Consider the following 19,293-nt stretch of genomic DNA (forward strand, 5'->3'; position numbering starts at 1 on the left):
CCAACAACAACAACTACTATTACTACAACCCCAACAACAACAACCACCACAGAAAGTCCAACAACAACTAAGACAACAGCGTATTCCACAACAAGTGAAACAACACAAGAAATTACAACTGGTCCAGAATCAACAACACCCACAACAACAACCACTCCACCCACTACTACTCCACACTGCCTGATCTGTGAATGGTCAGACTGGATTGACAATCATTATCCTTCAATTGGACCAGAAGGAGGAGATTTTGAAACCATAGATATTTGCAGTAAACCCAAGGAAGTACAATGCAGAGCCAAAGAATTAATTGATGTTCCTTTGGTGACCTAGGTCAAAAGGTTGAATGCAATCCCTCGGTTGGACTGATATGCCACAACAAGGATCAAGGCATCCCACCAATATGCTACAACTATGAAATCAGGAGTCAAATGTTGTGTTGTTTGTGGGAATGAGACAACTACCACCTCAGAAAGGCCCACAACACCTACTACCACTGAAATAACAACCACTAGGCCAACAACTACCCCAACAACAACCACAATAACAACCCCTACCCCCACAACAACCCCTATTTCAACACCAACCACTCCACCCACTTCTACTCCACACTGCCTGATCTGTGAATGGTCAGACTGGATTGACAAACATTACCGTTCAAATGGACCAGAAGGAGGAGATTTCGAAACCATAGATATTTGCAGTGAACCCAAGGAAGTACAATGCAGAGCCAAAGAATTCATTGATGTTCCTTTGGCCGACCTAGGTCAAAAGGTTGAATGCAATCCCTCGGTTGGACTGATATGCCACAACAAGGATCAAGGCATCCCACCAATATGCTACAACTATGAAATCAGAGTCAAATGTTGTGTTGTTTGTGGGAATGAGACAACTACCACCTCAGAAAGGCCCACAACACCTACTACCACTGAAATAACAACCACTAGGCCAACAACTACCCCAACAACAACCCACAATAACAACCCTACCCCCACAAACAACCATTACACCACCACCAACAACAACACCCACTACCCCAACCACAACAACAACTACCCCAACAACAACAACAACTACCCCAACAACAAGCACCACAGAAAGTCCAACAACCACAACTAAGACAACAACCCCATCCACAACAACAACAGTAACAGAGGAATTTACAACTGGTCCAGAATCAACAACACCCACAACAACAACAACCATTACACCAACAACACCCACAACACCCACTACACCAACAACACCACAACAACCACTACACCAACAACACCCACAACAACAATACACCAACAACAACAACTACTACTACTACAACCACAACAACTACTAAGACAACAGCGTATTCCACAACAAGTGAAACAACAGAAGAAATTACAACTGGTCCAGAATCAACAACAACCACAACAAACCCTACCACTACCCCAACAACAACCACAACAACAACCCCATCTACGACTACCTCTGAGGAAACGACAACAACGACCCCAACAACAACCACAATAACAACCCCCTACACCCACAACAACCATTACACCACCAACAACAACAACACCCACTTCCCCAACAACAACCCCTACCACTACACAACCAACAACAACAACACCCACTACCCCAACAACAACAACAACAACTACCCCAACAACAAGCACCACAGAAAGTCCAACAACCACAACTAAGACAACAACCCCATCCACAACAACAACAGTAACAGAGGAATTTACAACTGGTCCACAATCAACAACACCCACAACAACCACTACACCAACAACAACAACTACTACTACTGCAACCACAACAACAACAACCACCACAGAAAGTCCAACAACTACTAAGACAACAGCGTATTCCACAACAAGTGAAACAACACAAGAAATTACAACTGGTCCAGAATCAACAACACCCACAACAACAACCACTCCACCCACTACTACTCCACACTGCCTGATCTGTGAATGGTCAGACTGGATTGACAATCATTATCCTTCAATTGGACCAGAAGGAGGAGATTTTGAAACCATAGATATTTGCAGTAAACCCAAGGAAGTACAATGCAGAGCCAAAGAATTAATTGATGTTCCTTTGGCGACCTAGGTCAAAAGGTTGAATGCAATCCCTCGGTTGGACTGATATGCCACAACAAGGATCAAGGCATCCCACCAATATGCTACAACTATGAAATCAGAGTCAAATGTTGTGTTGTTTGTGGGAATGAGACAACTACCACCTCAGAAAGGCCCACAACACCTACTACCACTGAAATAACAACCACTAGGCCAACAACTACCCCAACAACAACCACAATAACAACCCCTACCCCCACAACAACCATTACACCACCACCAACAACAACACCCACTACCCCAACCACAACAACAACTACCCCAACAACAACAACAACTACCCCAACAACAAGCACCACAGAAAGTCCAACAACCACAACTAAGACAACAACCCCATCCACAACAACAACAGTAACAGAGGAATTTACAACTGGTCCAGAATCAACAACACCCACAACAACAACAACCATTACACCAACAACACCACAACACCCACTACACCAACAACACCCACAACAACCACTACACCAACAACACCCACAACAACCACTACACCAACAACAACAACTACTACTACTACAACCACAACAACTACTAAGACAACAGCGTATTCCACAACAAGTGAAACAACAGAAGAAATTACAACTGGTCCAGAATCAACAACAACCACAACAAACCCTACCACTACCCCAACAACAACCACAACAACAACCCCATCTACGACTACCTCTGAGGAAACGACAACAACGACCCCAACAACAACCACAATAACAACCCCTACACCCACAACAACCATTACACCACCAACAACAACAACACCCACTTCCCCAACAACAACCCCTACCACTACACAACCAACAACAACAACACCCACTACCCCAACAACAACAACAACAACTACCCCAACAACAAGCACCACAGAAAGTCCAACAACCACAACTAAGACAACAACCCCATCCACAACAACAACAGTAACAGAGGAATTTACAACTGGTCCAGAATCAACAACACCCACAACAACCACTACACCAACAACAACAACTACTACTACTGCAACACAACAACAACAACCACCACAGAAAGTCCAACAACTACTAAGACAACAGCGTATTCCACAACAAGTGAAACAACACAAGAAATTACAACTGGTCCAGAATCAACAACACCCACAACAACAACCACTCCACCCACTACTACTCCACACTGCCTGATCTGTGAATGGTCAGACTGGATTGACAATCATTATCCTTCAATTGGACCAGAAGGAGGAGATTTTGAAACCATAGATATTTGCAGTAAACCCAAGGAAGTACAATGCAGAGCCAAAGAATTAATTGATGTTCCTTTGGCCGACCTAGGTCAAAAGGTTGAATGCAATCCCTCGGTTGGACTGATATGCCACAACAAGGATCAAGGCATCCCACCAATATGCTACAACTATGAAATCAGAGTCAAATGTTGTGTTGTTTGTGGGAATGAGACAACTACCACCTCAGAAAGGCCCACAACACCTACTACCACTGAAATAACAACCACTAGGCCAACAACTACCCCAACAACAACCACAATAACAACCCCTACCCCCACAACAACCCCTATTTCAACACCAACCACTCCACCCACTTCTACTCCACACTGCCTGATCTGTGAATGGTCAGACTGGATTGACAAACATTACCGTTCAAATGGACCAGAAGGAGGAGATTTGAAACCATAGATATTTGCAGTGAACCCAAGGAAGTACAATGCAGAGCCAAAGAATTCATTGATGTTCCTTTGGCGACCTAGGTCAAAAGGTTGAATGCAATCCTCGGTTGGACTGATATGCCACAACAAGGATCAAGGCATCCCACCAATATGCTACAACTATGAAATCAGAGTCAAATGTTGTGTTGTTTGTGGGAATGAGACAACTACCACCTCAGAATGGACCACAACACCTACTACCACTGAAATAACAACCACTAGGCCAACAACTACCCCAACAACAACCACAATAACAACCCCTACCCCCACAACAACCATTACACCACCACCAACAACAACACCCACTACCCCAACCACAACAACAACTACCCCCAACAACAACAACAACTACCCCAACAACAAGCACCACAGAAAGTCCAACAACCACAACTCAAGACAACAACCCCATCCACAACAACAACAGTAACAGAGGAATTTACAACTGGTCCAGAATCAACAACACCCACAACAACAACAACCATTACACCAACAACACCCACAACACCCACTACACCAACAACACCCACAACAACCACTACACCAACAACACCCACAACAACCACTACACCAACAACAACAACTACTACTACTACAACCACAACAACTACTAAGACAACAGCGTATTCCACAACAAGTGAAACAACAGAAGAAATTACAACTGGTCCAGAATCAACAACACCCACAACAACCCCTACCACTACCCCAACTACTATCACAACAACAACCCCATCTACGACTACCTCTGAGGAAACCACAACAACGACCCCAACAACAACCACAATAACAACCCCTACACCCACAACAACCATTACACCACCAACAACAACAACACCCACTTCCCCAACAACAACCCCTACCACTACACAACCAACAACAACAACACCCACTACCCCAACAACTACCACAACAACAACCCCATCTACGACTACCTCTGAGGAAACGACAACAGCCACCACCAAAGCCCCTACCACAACAACAGGATTCACTGTCATCACAAAATCAGCACAAACATTCACATCATTCGCAACCGCACCTCAAAATCAAAACTCAACACAGACAGAAGGAACTACTACATCAACCCCAACAACAACTCCTACCACAACAACCCCAACAACAACCCCTACCACTACCCCAACAACAACCCCTACCACTACCCCAACAACAACCCCTACCACTACCCCAACAACAACTCCTACCCCAACAACAACTCCTACCACTACCCCAACAACAACTCCTACCCCAACAACAACTCCTACCACTACCCCAACCCCAACTCCTACCACTATCCAAACCACAACTCCTACCACTATCCAAACCACAACTCCTACCACTACCCCAACCCCAACTCCTACCACTACCCCAACCCCAACTCCTACCACATTATGTTTTTGCACATATAAAAAACAATATTTCCCTGCTGGTAAGTGATAGCTTCCTTCATTAAAATGATCAAATCTGACTACATAATGCATTCATACACTTCATTTAATATCTATTTGTTACTAATAATATGTTTTTGTTTAGGTTCCTTGATATACAATGAGACGGACGGGGCAGGCTGGTGTTTCACCTCTTACTGTAACTCAAGTTGTATTGTTGAGAAACAAGCCAGACCATGTCCATCTCCGACCCCAAATACAGTCAGCACTGTCTCAACTACAGTCAGCACTGTCTCAACTACAGTCAGCACTGTCTCAACTACAACAGAAGCTACACGTTCTACAACATCTAGATTGTCCCCGACTACACCTTCCAGAGGCTGTGAATATGTCAATCCACCAAGAAAGGTAATGAAATAAAGTTTCGACAGAATAATTGTGTTTCTCAGTTCATAGTGTTGTGTAGTACGTAGTGTGTTTTTCAGTTCATAGTGTTGTGTAGTACGTAGTGTGTTTCTCAGTTCATAGTGTTGTGTAGTACGTAGTGTGTTTCTCAGTTCATAGTGTTGTGTAGTACGTAGTGTGTTTCTCAGTTCATAGTGTTGTGTAATACGTAGTGTGTTTCTCAGTTCATAGTGTTGTGTAGTACGTAGTGTGTTTCTCAGTTCATAGTGTTGTGTAGTACGTAGTGTGTTTCTCAGTTCATAGTGTTGTGTAGTACGTAGTGTGTTTCTCAGTTCATAGTGTTGTGTAGTACGTAGTGTGTTTCTCAGTTCATAGTGTTGTGTAATACGTAGTGTGTTTCTCAGTTCATAGTGTTGTGTAATACGTAGTGTGTTTCTCAGTTCATAGTGTTGTGTAGTACGTAGTGTGTTTCTCAGTTCATAGTGTTGTGTAGTACGTAGTGTGTTTCCTTTCAGGACTAAAACATACCTTTTCGACTTTAGGATGGTGAAACTTGGAATACAGGCAACTGCACAACTCAAACGTGCAACATGGGTGTAATTACCACAACGTTTGTGGTCTGTGAGTCTGTACAACAGCCTGTGTGTGAAAATGGATTTCCACCAGTGAAAGTCTATGATGAATCAGGTTGCTGCTATCGCTACGAATGTCAATGTAAGTTCAAAACATAATGATTTTTATTATCTTATCACCTTCTACAAACACTTCATACTCCAAGTTTACTTGTTTTAAAGACGTCCGGCAGTGATTTTTGAACTTTCCTGTTGAAAAGCGATATCCCAAGTATTAATACAGTAAAGTACCCACACTAAAGGGTCAACAATGTGTTTTCAACAAAATAGTGTTTTTTAGACACAACTGCAAACTTCAAGGAGTTGGTCTGATCCAGGGACGCAACGTTGGTTTTTTAAGTGGGGGGGGACATAATAATAATAATAATAATAATAATAATAATAATAATAATAATAATAATAATAATAATAAAAATAATAATAAAAATAATAATAATAATAATAATAATAATAATAAAAATAATAATAAAAATAATAATAATAATAATAAAAATAATAAAAATAATAATAAAAATAATAATAATAATAATAATAATAATGATAATAATAATAATAATAATAATAATAATAAATAATGATAATAATAATAATAATAATAATAATACATAAATAATGATAATAATAATAATAATAATAATAATAATAGTGATAATAGTGACGTTAATAATTTTTTTATTTAGTCGGATAAACTCTCCAAACATCCTGCCCGACCGCTCGGAGGCGTCCGCATGGTCCTAAAACACACTGTTGCCTCGTTTTGTATCACATTCCAATGAAGGGGGACAAAAATGCAATTTCAGAATGTGGGGGGGACATGTCCCCCCCGTCCCCAGTGAAAGTTGCACCTCTGGTCTGATCTGATGGTGACATTGTGATGTTTTCAGCCTCCCCTCTTGCTTGTGCCATGTCATGAGGATACCTAGACCACCTGCTGTGTTCAGTAAATCAGGTGTTAAATGAGGTGAAAAGGAGACTGGAGTAGGATTTTTAACTCTTGTATTGATGAGTGATCTATCTATTTGGTACCGTTTCTCTGTTTCATCTCTCAGGTATATGCTATGGATGGGGAGACCCTCATTACGTCACATTTGATGGGCAATATTACAGTTTCCAGGAAAACTGCACCTACGTTTTGATTAAAGAAATAGTTCCTCGATATAACTTCAGTGTCAACATCGACAACTACAACTGCGATCCGTCTAGACACGTGACCTGCCCTCAGTCTCTGATTGTCCATTACAAGTCCTATACAATCGTTCTTACTCCGAAGAGATCAACTACGACAAAAAATGTGGTAATTATAAAACACTTGTACACTTTTTAAAAGTGCACTTTGATATAGACATTCGTTGATACAGATATTCTATGATATAGATATTCTTTGAGATAGATATTCTCATACCACTTTAAGAATGAAAATAATCTAGCTTCATATTTTGAAATGTATTATTTACTTTTTGTAACGTGGAGGTATTGATTAATAGGCATATCTGATCCTGCCGACTACCACAAATATAATTTGCAGTACTACACTAGAGTAGTTGGTAATAGTTATTTAGTAACATTACATAATGGTTAAGCACTTTGATGATGCCATCACGTTAACTATAAAACCATCATCAAGGCAACTGAAACATTCCCAGGACATTTCAAAGAATTTCATTTTATTGACAAAAGATGAAATGAATTGACAGAATACCACCTCTTATTGTGAGTTCATTTAGTTCTGGAAACCGTTCATATCTTATCTACTGTGTTGTAACGTTATTCTGTTCTCTATTGTCATTAATTATGTTATGTTTTTCCTTCTCATTCACAAGGTGTACATCAATGGAAATCAGATCTTCCCGACCTTTTCTAATGAAGACCTCATGATCACCAGCACTGGGATAGAGTTACTGTTGACTATCCCTGCCATTAAAGCACAAGTGATGTTTAAGTCCCTTATGTTCAGTGTAACCCTGCCAAACTCCCTATTCTTCAACAACACAGAGGGACAGTGTGGTAAGTATGTAGGCTTTGTCTGTATCCCAAATGGCCCACTGTTCCCCAATGCACTCCTTTCAACCAGGGGATAGGGTCCCATTTGGGATGCAGACATGATGTAGACAATATACACTTTAAGTATAAATCAGAAGAACAGCTTGTAGTACTCTGTGAGTAAACGGAACCTTATTGGCGATGATTTGTACACAAAAAATGTATGCACGCACGACTGTAAGTCGCTTTGGATAAAAGCGTCTGCTAAATGGCATATTATATTATTATATTATATGATTTGATGTTATTTTGTTGCATGTTATTGTATTTCCATGGCATTAAAAAAGTTCACTGTACAGTTGCAATGATAGCGTAACCAATTAGAAGATACTGTAGGTGTCACGATCGTCGAAAGGAGGAGACCAAAGCGCAGCGTGTTGAGCGAACATCGTAGACTTTATTTAATTAAAGAAACCACGATCAAAAACAACAAACCAAATAGGACGAAAGTGAAGTCCAAATACTGATATACACTAACAGCAACAAGGAAACAATAACCCACAACACAAAGTGAACTCACACAGTATAAATATGGCTCCCAATCAGAGATAACGAGCCGACAGCTGACACTCGTTACCTCCGATTGGGAGTCATACGACTAATCAAGAACAATTAACCAAACATAGAAAATGCACAACCCGAAATCCCCAACATAGAAATACACCCAAACAATGAAACTAAACAACCCTGGCTCAAATATCAAGGTCCGTGGAGCCAGAGTGTCACATTACCCCCCCCTAAAGGTGCGACCTCCGGGCGCACCAGCATACAGTCTCGGGGAGGGTCTGGGTGGGCGTCTGTCCTCGGTGGCGGTTCTGGCTCCGGCCTAGACCACCACCCCACCATCGTCACTACCCGCTTACGTAGGTTCCTCCAAATGACCCCCACTGGTTTAAGGGGCAGCACCGGCCTACGGGGCAGTACCGGACTAAAGGGCAGTACAGGACTAAGGGGCAGTACCGGGCTAAGGGGCAGCACCGGACTCAGGGGCAGTACCTGACTAGATGGCGGATCCTGGCGGGCTGACGGATCTGGCTGCTCATGGCCCGCTGGCTGACGGATCTGGCTGCTCATGGCTGGCTGACGGATCTGGCTGCTCATGGCTGGCTGGACGGATCTGGCTGCTCATGGCTGGCTGACCGGATCTGGCTGCTCGCGGCTGGCTGACGGATCTGGCTGCTCATGGCTGGCTGACGGATCTGGCTGCTCATGGCTGGCTGATGGATCTGGCTGCTCATGGCTGGCGGAAGGCTCTGGCTGATCCGGTCTGACGGAAGGCTCTGGCTGCTCCTGTCTGGCGGGAAGGCTCTGGCTGATCCTGTCTGGCGGAAGGCTCTGGCTGATCCTGTCTGGCGGAAGGCTCTGGCTGATCCTGTCTGGCGGAAGGCTCTGGCTGATCCGGTCTGACGGAAGGCTCTGGCTGCTCCTGTCTGGCGGAAGGCTCTGGCTGATCCTGTCTGGCGGAAGGCTCTGACTGATCCTGTCTGGCGGAGAGCTCTAGCGGCTCCGGTCTGGCGGACGGCTCTGAAGGCTCATGGCAGACGGGCGGCTTTGCAGGCTCAGTACAGACGGGCAGTTCAGACGGCGTTGGGCAGACGGACAGTTCAGACGGCGTTGGGCAGACGGGCAGTTCAGACGGCGTTGGGCAGACGGGCAGTTCAGACGGCGTTGGGCAGACGGCCAGTTCAGACGGCGTTGGGCAGACGGCCAGTTCAGACGGCGTTGGGCAGACGGGCAGTTCAGACGGCGTTGGGCAGACGGCCAGTTCAGGCCGGCTGGCGACGCACATCGTGGACCTGGTGCGTGGAGTAGGAACAGGCCGGACCGTACCGGGAACACCCACCACTGGCCTTAACTGGGGATCAAGAACGGACCGGACCAGACTGGGAACACACTTCAGTCTCTCATGCCGTGCCACAACAACTTCCCTCCCTCTACTCGCCAATGGCTCCCGTAATCCGATAGCCTTCTCTCCTTTTCTCCCTGTGGCAGCCTCCTGCTGCCCAGGCGCCTGCCATGTGCCCCCCAAAATGTTTTGGGGAGTAACCACGGGCTTCCAGCCTCGACTCCGCGCTTCCTCTTCATACCACCTCCTCTCGGCTGCAGCTGCCTCCAGCTCTTCACGAGGGCGGTGATATTCCTCCTCAGACCACCTCCTCTCGGCTGCAGCTGCCTCCAGCTCTTCACGAGGGCGATGATGTTCCTCCGGTTGTGCCCAAGGACCCTTTCCAGCCCGAATCTCCTCCCATGTCCAAAAGTCCTTAGGAGGCATCCATAACTCCTGTGTCCAGACCCCTTGCTCCTGGACGCGCTGCTTGGTCCTTTTTTGGTGGGTTATTCTGTCACGATCGTCGAAAGGAGGAGACCAAAGCGCAGCGTGTTGAGCGAACATCGTAGACTTTATTTAATTAAAGAAACCACGATCAAAAACAACAAACCAAATAGGACGAAAGTGAAGTCCAAATACTGATATACACTAACAGCAACAAGGAAACAATAACCCACAACACAAAGTGAACTCACACAGTATAAATATGGCTCCCAATCAGAGATAACGAGCCGACAGCTGACACTCGTTACCTCCGATTGGGAGTCATACGACTAATCAAGAACAATTAACCAAACATAGAAAATGCACAACCCGAAATCCCCAACATAGAAATACACCCAAACAATGAAACTAAACAACCCTGGCTCAAATATCAAGGTCCGTGGAGCCAGAGTGTCACAGTAGGTATGCTTAAAGTTATGAGCGGCTGTTTCTAACATCAAAGAACCTTTGTTTCTTTCTCATTCCCATATTTATTTGACCTTTTTAAAGGCACCTGTGACAATATCAGGAAGAACGATTGCAGATTACCGAATGGACAGATTGATCCATCATGTCCTGGGATGGCTCATCAATGGCAGATTCCTGATGATAACAAAACCTACTGTAAACCGAAATCCCCTACCCCAACTACCCCAACTACCCAATCAACCAAACATACCTTACCTACCAAAACCTTACCTACCAGACCGATCCCACCTAGCACACCCACCCCTACGCCTCCAACCTGCCCGTCAGGAAAGACAGCAATCTGTGACATCATACTTAGCCCGTAAGACATGTGACCTTCTAATAACACACTGAGCCAGCGATATTACAAAGACACGTGAATCTGATTGAGGTTGCTAGTTTTGACACTATACATAAAAGTCTGTACACTTTCCAGTAATGGGTTGTTGTTCCATAAAGTATAACCAAACTCATAATGAAACTTACCTTACAGACTTTTTATGCCATATCAAAGTTTTATAGAGCATTCATGAAGTCTTCATAAACACTACATAGATGCTTCACTAATAATTTAGCCTGTAAGGCATACAGTAATCAATATTTCCAAGTGATCTGTCGTGACATGTTATATGCCCCATTTGGGTTAGGCCTATATAATAACTTAAATGGGTTCTTTATTCTGGAAGGGTCTTTGAACAATGCCATGATGTTATCCCACCACAACACTTCTTCAAGGCCTGTAAGTTCGATGTCTGCCACATGCCAAATATCACAATCGGCTGCTCCAGCCTGGAAACCTACGCTGTGATGTGTGCAGGAGCTGGAGTCTGTATCAACTGGAGGAACTCAACTAATGGAAAATGTGGTAGGGAGGGAATTTCATATAAAATAAGGACTGCGTCCCAAATGGCATTGTATTCCCTACATAGTGCACTACTTTAGACCAGGCTCTTGCCAAAAGTAGCGATCTATGTAGGGAATAGGATCCCATTTGGGATGCAGACAAGATGTTAATAAGATTTTAAATAATTATAATAATTGTATGATTTATCATAACGAATTGTATTTTGACAACCTGCATTTACAAACTGTTTACGTACTGTTTTGTCTTTCATTCCATCTTGACCATATTACAGAACTGATCTGCCCTAAAACCAAAGTGTATAAGGCATGTGGCCATACTATCCAGCCAACATGCAATTCAAGGTATCCATCTCATTCCCATCTCATTATTTTACACCACTACCTAATGTACATGCATTCTTAAAGGTTTCCATTCCGTTTTTCTCTCCTAGTCTGTAACGCATTGTTTTCCTTATTATAGATACAATGACAAATATGTGCATTCATGTGAGGGAGAACAAAACAGCCGTGACATTGTATGTGACAAATTCATGGAGGGCTGCTTCTGCCCCGAGGGTACCATCTTGTTCAACACGTTATCTGACACCTGTGTTCGTGACTGTGGTAAGGATGTGTCACCGTTTGAGGAATACATTGTTTAATTGTGTCTCAAAGTACCACCATGTATGACTTGAAATCTTCTTTTCCCTTCAAGGATGCACTGGACCTGATGGGAATCCCAAACAGGTAAGAATGTAGATCGATTCATTGTGGTGTACATCAGAAGAAATGGTGCGACAGTATATACAACCGAAAATGGTTCAACGGCTCGCTTCACATTACGGCCCTCAAAAAGGTTCTGTATAGAACCCCATTTCTTATTTTCTTCAGTTTACTAGTTTCATTGGGGCTTGTTAGTGGTCCAAGCCCTGAAGGGGCTGGAAGCCCTATTGTTATTATCAATCAATCAAATGTATTTGATAAAGCATTTTTATCATCAGCAGTAGTCACAGAGTGCTTTACAGATACCCAAGCAGTAAGCAATGCAGAGACAGGAGCACAGTGGCTTTACAGATACCCAAGCAGTAAGCAATGCAGAGACAGGAGCACAGTGGCTTTACAGATACCCAAGCAGTAAGCAATGCAGAGACAGGAGCACAGTGGCTTTACAGATACCCAAGCAGTAAGCAATGCAGAGACAGGAGCACAGTGGCTTTACAGATACCCAAGCAGTAAGCAATGCAGAGACAGGAGCACAGTGGCTTTACAGATACCCAAGCAGTAAGCAATGCAGAGACAGGAGCACAGTGGCTTTACAGATACCCAAGCAGTAAGCAATGCAGAGACAGGAGCACAGTGGCTTTACAGATACCCAAGCAGTAAGCAATGCAGAGACAGGAGCACAGTGGCTTTACAGATACCCAAGCAGTAAGCAATGCAGAGACAGGAGCACAGTGACGAGGCAAAACTCCCTAGAAGGCAGGAACCTGGGGAAAAAACCAAGAGAGGAGCCAGGCTCTGAGGGGTGGCCAGTCCTCGTCTTAATAACTTTGAAGTCTCTTCTAACAATGTTTTGTTTTGTCCCAACACAGTTTGGTGAGACTTGGAACAGTAACTGCCAGAAGTGCGAGTGTAATGCTGACACACTGAGTGTCCGGTGTGAACCAGTGAAATGTCCGCACCAAGAAGTTGCTACCTGTAAGAAGTACGGTGAGGTGTTGGTCAACAAGACAGTGGACTGCTGTCAAATAAATACATGTGGTGAGTAGAGACAGTATTTCAGTTTAGACTAGGTAGAGCCACCTTAACGTACTACCAGGTAACCTGGGTACAGGTCTGTTGGTGCTAAATGTTTGGCATATGACATATGGTGGCCTTTTACTCCACCCCATTCCATTGGCGGCTGAATCACATCACATGTGGCTTACTACACCACAGAAACCCCTCTAACCAGACAGGGCAGGGCAGGGTCACTGAATTAAAGGCCAACTACACCACAGAAACCCCTCTAACCAGACAGGGCAGGGCAGGGTCACTGAATTAAAGGCCAACTACACCACAGAAACCCCTCTAACCAGACAGTGCAGGGCAGGGTCACTGAATTAAAGGCCAAATACACCACAGAAACCCCTCTAACCAAACAGGGCAGGGCAGGGTCACTGAATTAAAGGCCAACTACACCACAGAAACCCCTCTAACCAGACAGGGCAGGGCAGGGTCACTGAATTAAAGGCCAAATACACCACAGAAACCCCTCTAACCAGACAGGGCAGGGCAGGGTCACTGAATTAAAGGCCAACTACACCACAGAAACCCCTCTAACCAGACAGGGCAGGGCAGGGTCACTGAATTAAAGGCCAACTACACCACAGAAACCCCTCTAACCAGACAGGGCAGGGCAGGGTCACTGAATTAAAGGCCAACTACACCACACCTCAAAAGTCATCCTCTGTTGTGGTTTAAGCATTAAAAGTGTGAAAAAAACTGGGGTAAACCAGAGAAAACTGGGGGAAATCCCAAAAAATTGGAAAAGAAAACCAAGAAAACTGAAATTTTGAGAAAACCCCCCAGAAATAAGCAAAAAATGTAAACATTACAATATTACAATTACAATACAGTAGATTTTGAAAGGCCTCACCAATGTGTTCTGCTGTCATGACCACACTTTAGAGTGTCTCATCCTGCAGCACAGCATTCTGGGAGAAGTTGAGGTCAGGTCCAACATTGACTGTGCACCCCAAGAGGGAAAGAGGTTGGGCTATCCTAGAAATGTTTTAGTGAAATATAATATATATCATTTTGCATATGCTTTTATCCAAAGCATGAGTACATTTTTACGTATGGGTGGTCCCGGGAATCGAACCCATTATCCTGGTGTTGCAATACTCTACTAAGATGGATGACAGGGTAATAAATACTTAGTGAAGCCTCAATTTAATTATTTCTAAAGCCTCTATTAAGCAGTGCTAATGCCACCCTATATAAAGCACATCTTTGTCACATTTGACATTGGTGGTTATGTCATACAGTTATGCCACGTTTATGAACCCTTTATAAAGCATGACATACGGTTATAGATGATTTGTAACACATTGATGTAGTGTTTATAAAGCCTTTATACTGTAAGCTGCACGTCATTTGAAGAGGGACCGAAAGGTTAATAGCTGACGTGCATAAAAACGCTGCCTCCATGTACTTACCACAAATGCCTTGTTTGCTAAGTTCGTCGTATTGTACAGTGCTCTCCGTTACTCTGTTTTTGTATCAGCATTAGCACAGTACACATGATCACAATTCTAGCTCCAAGATGGCGGCAATTTAAAAAACCCAAAAAGTAGATTGTGCTGATTTACTGGCACATTGGACCATCTCATTGGACCATCTCATTGGACCATGTCATTGGACCATCTCATTGGACCATCTCATTGGACCATGTCATTGGACCATCTCATTGGACCATGTCATTGGACCATGTCATTGGACCATGTCATTGGACCATCTCATTGAACCATGTCATTGGACCATCTCATTGAACCATGTCATTGGACCATCTCATTGAACCATGTCATTGGACCATATCTTTGGACCATCTCATTGGACCATGTCATTGGACCACGTCATTGAACCATATCATTGGACCATCTCATTGAACCATCTCATTGAACCATGTCATTGGACCATCTCATTGGACCATCTCATTGGACCATCTCATTGGACCATATCATTGGACCATCTCATTGGACCATCTCATTGAACCATCTCATTGGACCATCTCATTGGACCATCTCATTGGACCATGTCATTGAACTATATCATTGGACCACGTCATTGGACCATGTCACGCGCTGTAATGTAAAATCTGTGTATAGTGGTAACATGGTGCAGGTATCAACAACTGTCTGACCCTTTTATTGTGTGTTCTTTCAGTGCCCAAACCTGTCTGTGTCCACAATAATACTGAATTCACGGTGAGCAGTAACACTTATTTTGATATCAGAGCAGTATTACAATAAATCATTTGTACATTTTTTATAAAATAAACCTAAATATTGATGTACCAATCACAGATTGCCCCTTTAAGTCGTCTTGAGAGCCACTGAGGACCCAAGCTTAATGTTTTGCTACAGCACATGATACTAACTCTTGCTTGCACTCTCCAGCTTGGTGAAATTGTTCCCAGCGGCATCTGTGAGGAGTGCAAGTGTGGCCCTAAAAAGGATCCAGTCTCCAAGCTATATGTTGTTGAGTGTGTCCAAATCAACTGTTCCACCACCTGCCAAACGGTACTGTCCTCGGGATAATGGCCAACTCGGTTTAACATTTTACATGGTAGGCTATACAGTTTGATATGAAGGACATCCGCTAATGATGCCACCTTGTTGATTCCCGTCCAGGGTTATGAGTATGGAGTCGTACCTGGGGAATGCTGTGGAACATGTGTCCAGAAGGACTGTGTTGTAGCTCTACCAAACGCCACATCTCACATCATTCAGGTGACACTGATGAGATAATTCACCCAAATTAGATTATTATTAATATCAGGTATCTTTGTGATATCACAAATGGACGAATGACGTCACTAATGAGAACTTATTATAAGTGCTTACAAATGTTTATAAATGCATCATAAATGTTATAGGTCTAAATGCTTAAGAATTGTAATGCTTGTTTACATTTTCAAACCATGAAGTACTTATTTCTGAAAAGCTTATAAATTATTTAGCAACGCTTATTTATTTAAGTTTTTATAACGTGCAGCATTAACTTACCAACATTTCTTTCCTGCTACCTGACAGCTTGGGAAGTTTTGGTCGCCCCTAGTGACCGCTGTGTGAAGTATGACTGCACAAAGAGAAACGACCAGTTCATCGTTGTGAAAACCAAATTGGAATGCCCAGTGTTCAGACCAGAAGACTGTGTCCCTGTAAGTAGATGAGAAAACTGGTTGAATTTGTTTCTTTAAAGTAAAGTAACTATATCTAAATATGCTGTTTGCTTCATAGGATAGTAACTTGTAGGTTATATTGAATTTACACCCTAGTAACATTTCATATCTGATCATAGTTTTCCATTATAACATCTATACTGTGTTCTCCAACTCAATAGACCGTAACTAGTCATATCCAAATTTAACTGTACACTATTCTTTTTGACATCACAGGGAACTGAGAAAACTGATGCAAATGGCTGTTGCACATCCTGTAAGTAACAAAACAACGGATTTATTTATAAATATTCATGTTCATAACCTCTTGTGAACATAACCTCTTATGAACATAACCTCTTATAACCTCTTGTGAACATAACCTCTTGTGAACATAACCTCTTATGAACATAACCTCTTGTGAACATAACCTCTTGTGAACATAACCTCTTGTGAACATAACCTCTTGTGAACATAACCTCTTGTGAACATAACCTCTTGTAAACATAACCTCTTGTAAACATAACCTCTTGTGAACATAACCTCTTGTAAACATAACCTCTTGTAAACATAACCTCTTGTGAACATAACCTCTTGTAAACATAACCTCTTGTAAACATAACCTCTTGTGAACATAACCTCTTGTAAACATAACCTCTTGTGAACATAACCTCTTGTGAACATAACCTCTTGTGAACATAACCTCTTGTGAACATAACCTCTTGTAAACATAACCTCTTGTAAACATAACCTCTTGTGAACATGACCTCTTGTGAACATAACCTCTTGTGAACATAACCTCTTGTGAACATAACCTCTTGTGAACATAACCTCTTGTAAACATAACCTCTTGGAAACATAACCTCTTGTGAACATAACCTCTTGTAAACATAACCTCTTGTAAACATAACCTCTTGTGAACATAACCTCTTGTAAACATAACCTCTTGTGAACATAACCTCTTGTGAACATAACCTCTTGTGAACATAACCTCTTGTGAACATAACCTCTTGTAAACATAACCTCTTGTAAACATAACCTCTTGTGAACATAACCTCTTGTGAACATAACCTCTTGTGAACATAACCTCTTGTGAACATAACCTCTTGTGAACATAACCTCTTATGTTCATAACCTCTTGTGAACATAACATCTTGTGAACATAACCTCTTGTGAACATAACCTCTTGTGAACATAACCTTTTATGTTCATAACCTCTTGTGAACATAACCTCTTATGACACAATAAATCAATGTTGAGTTACTGTAGATGAAACTGAATGCAGATATGATGAGAGTCTGACGGTTCTGGAATATATAATAATCTACTGGATGTAGTTCCATTTCCATAGCCAGAAAACCAGACCCTGTTTTGTGAGGACATTCCAGTCCTTGTGCTCAGTTTCATTGCCAAATACGCATGACAAGGCGTGGCAAGGAGTTCAGTTATAGCTAAAACCAGGCAACTTTTTCAAGTAGCTCAAAGTCCAAGCACTTTACATAGTAAGGGGGGAAACTCACCTCTTTAAAATGTCCTCCCCTAACTCTGTCTCCTGCCCAGGCACTCCAATCAGTCACTGTGATGTGAAGAACACCACCACCTACCTAGAGGTGAAAAACTGCAGATCTACTGTGCCCGTGGAGATCGCAGCCTGCGGGGGATCCTGTGGAACGTCTTCTATGTGAGTAGAAACTCAAAATAAGCACACACACACACACAGAAACAAACGCAACATGCATTTGGGTCTTGCAGAAATGTGTACGGGTGGAATTGGATTGAAGGGTGAGAATTCAATGGGAGTCGACCTATTGCAGAATGAATTGGGACTGTTTCTAACAGTGTTGTTTGTATGTCCTGTTTGCTAGGTACTCTGCAGAGAAAAACACCTTGATGCACTCCTGCTCCTGCTGTCAAGAGATGTCTACCAGGGAGAGGGAGGTGGAGATGGTCTGCTCTAACGGGAAGAAGTTCATGCATTCCTACATTTACATTGATAAGTGCGGCTGCCATGAAACTGAGTGTGACAAGAAGAACCACAAAGATTAGGCCTAGAAGTCTTTTAAAATGGCCGTATCAATTTTCCTATTTACATGAACTGCATGGAATATTAAATACCTTTATCTATAGGGAACCAATAGGGTCTGACTCATTATCATATAGGCTACTTTCATGAACTGTATGTCCTTTCTCTCTACACTATCATATAAATGATTCATGTTGTCTAACTTTTTCTCAAATGTATTAAACTGATTAAGAAGCATGCAGTCATTATCTTTCTCATTTTATTTCATATTGTTTAGTGCATCAATGTGCGACTAGGTAAAAAGTACAGATATGATTTAATAAAGAACACATTCATTATATAATTGCTACTATTAACGGGGCAATCTGCGGCTCAAACAATAACAAAGTAGGCGCCCCGCCACTGTTTTGGCAAAAAGATGAAGGATGGGGCTGGAGGAATGTAACCAGTCTCAAATTCATA

At 42.8% G+C, this 19,293-nt stretch overlaps 2 protein-coding genes, 1 long non-coding RNA gene and 1 pseudogene across 3 annotated transcripts; all 4 read left to right on the top strand.

Annotated features, from left to right (window-relative positions):
- Positions 1-411: 411 nt before the first annotated feature.
- Positions 412-3,271, top strand: LOC123487956 (annotated as a pseudogene).
- Positions 3,272-5,146: 1,875 nt separating this feature from the next.
- LOC123487955 lies at positions 5,147-6,152 on the top strand. Its single transcript, XR_006659917.1, has 3 exons — positions 5,147-5,226; positions 5,331-5,593; positions 6,133-6,152. It is a non-coding gene; the product is annotated as an uncharacterized LOC123487955 (long non-coding RNA).
- A 28-nt stretch (positions 6,153-6,180) lies between these two features.
- Positions 6,181-16,719, top strand: LOC123487954 (intestinal mucin-like protein). Its single transcript, XM_045218955.1, has 14 exons — positions 6,181-6,304; positions 7,272-7,516; positions 8,043-8,226; positions 11,084-11,207; positions 11,277-11,363; positions 11,728-11,906; positions 12,178-12,247; positions 12,366-12,508; positions 12,600-12,631; positions 13,477-13,645; positions 15,812-15,852; positions 16,045-16,167; positions 16,279-16,377; positions 16,681-16,719. The coding sequence occupies exons 1-14, from the start codon at positions 6,181-6,183 to the stop codon at positions 16,717-16,719; spliced, it is 1,659 nt and encodes a 552-aa protein (XP_045074890.1).
- Positions 16,720-16,721: 2 nt separating this feature from the next.
- On the top strand, positions 16,722-19,068 carry LOC123487957 (mucin-5B-like; the record flags this gene model as incomplete). Its single annotated transcript, XM_045218956.1, has 4 exons — positions 16,722-16,808; positions 17,046-17,085; positions 18,369-18,489; positions 18,674-19,068. Coding segments are annotated over 4 exons (429 nt in total), but the record flags the coding sequence as incomplete, so codon positions are not given.
- Between the last annotated feature and the right edge of the window lie 225 nt (positions 19,069-19,293).

This window comes from Coregonus clupeaformis, unplaced genomic scaffold (genome assembly GCF_020615455.1).
Source record: "Coregonus clupeaformis isolate EN_2021a unplaced genomic scaffold, ASM2061545v1 scaf1930, whole genome shotgun sequence".
Classification (NCBI taxonomy): Eukaryota; Metazoa; Chordata; class Actinopteri; order Salmoniformes; family Salmonidae; genus Coregonus; species Coregonus clupeaformis.

What these genes read in the sequence shown, in the direction of transcription:
- LOC123487954 (XM_045218955.1), top strand. Translation starts at nt 6,181, where the DNA reads ATGGGTGTAATTACCACAACGTTTGTGGTCTGTGAGTCTGTACAACAG. An exon ending in CTATCGCTACGAATGTCAAT is followed by an intron (nt 6,305 to 7,271) that starts GTAAGTTCAAAA and finishes TTCATCTCTCAG; the next exon opens with GTATATGCTATGGATGGGGA. An exon ending in CAACTACGACAAAAAATGTG is followed by an intron (nt 7,517 to 8,042) that starts GTAATTATAAAA and finishes CTCATTCACAAG; the next exon opens with GTGTACATCAATGGAAATCA.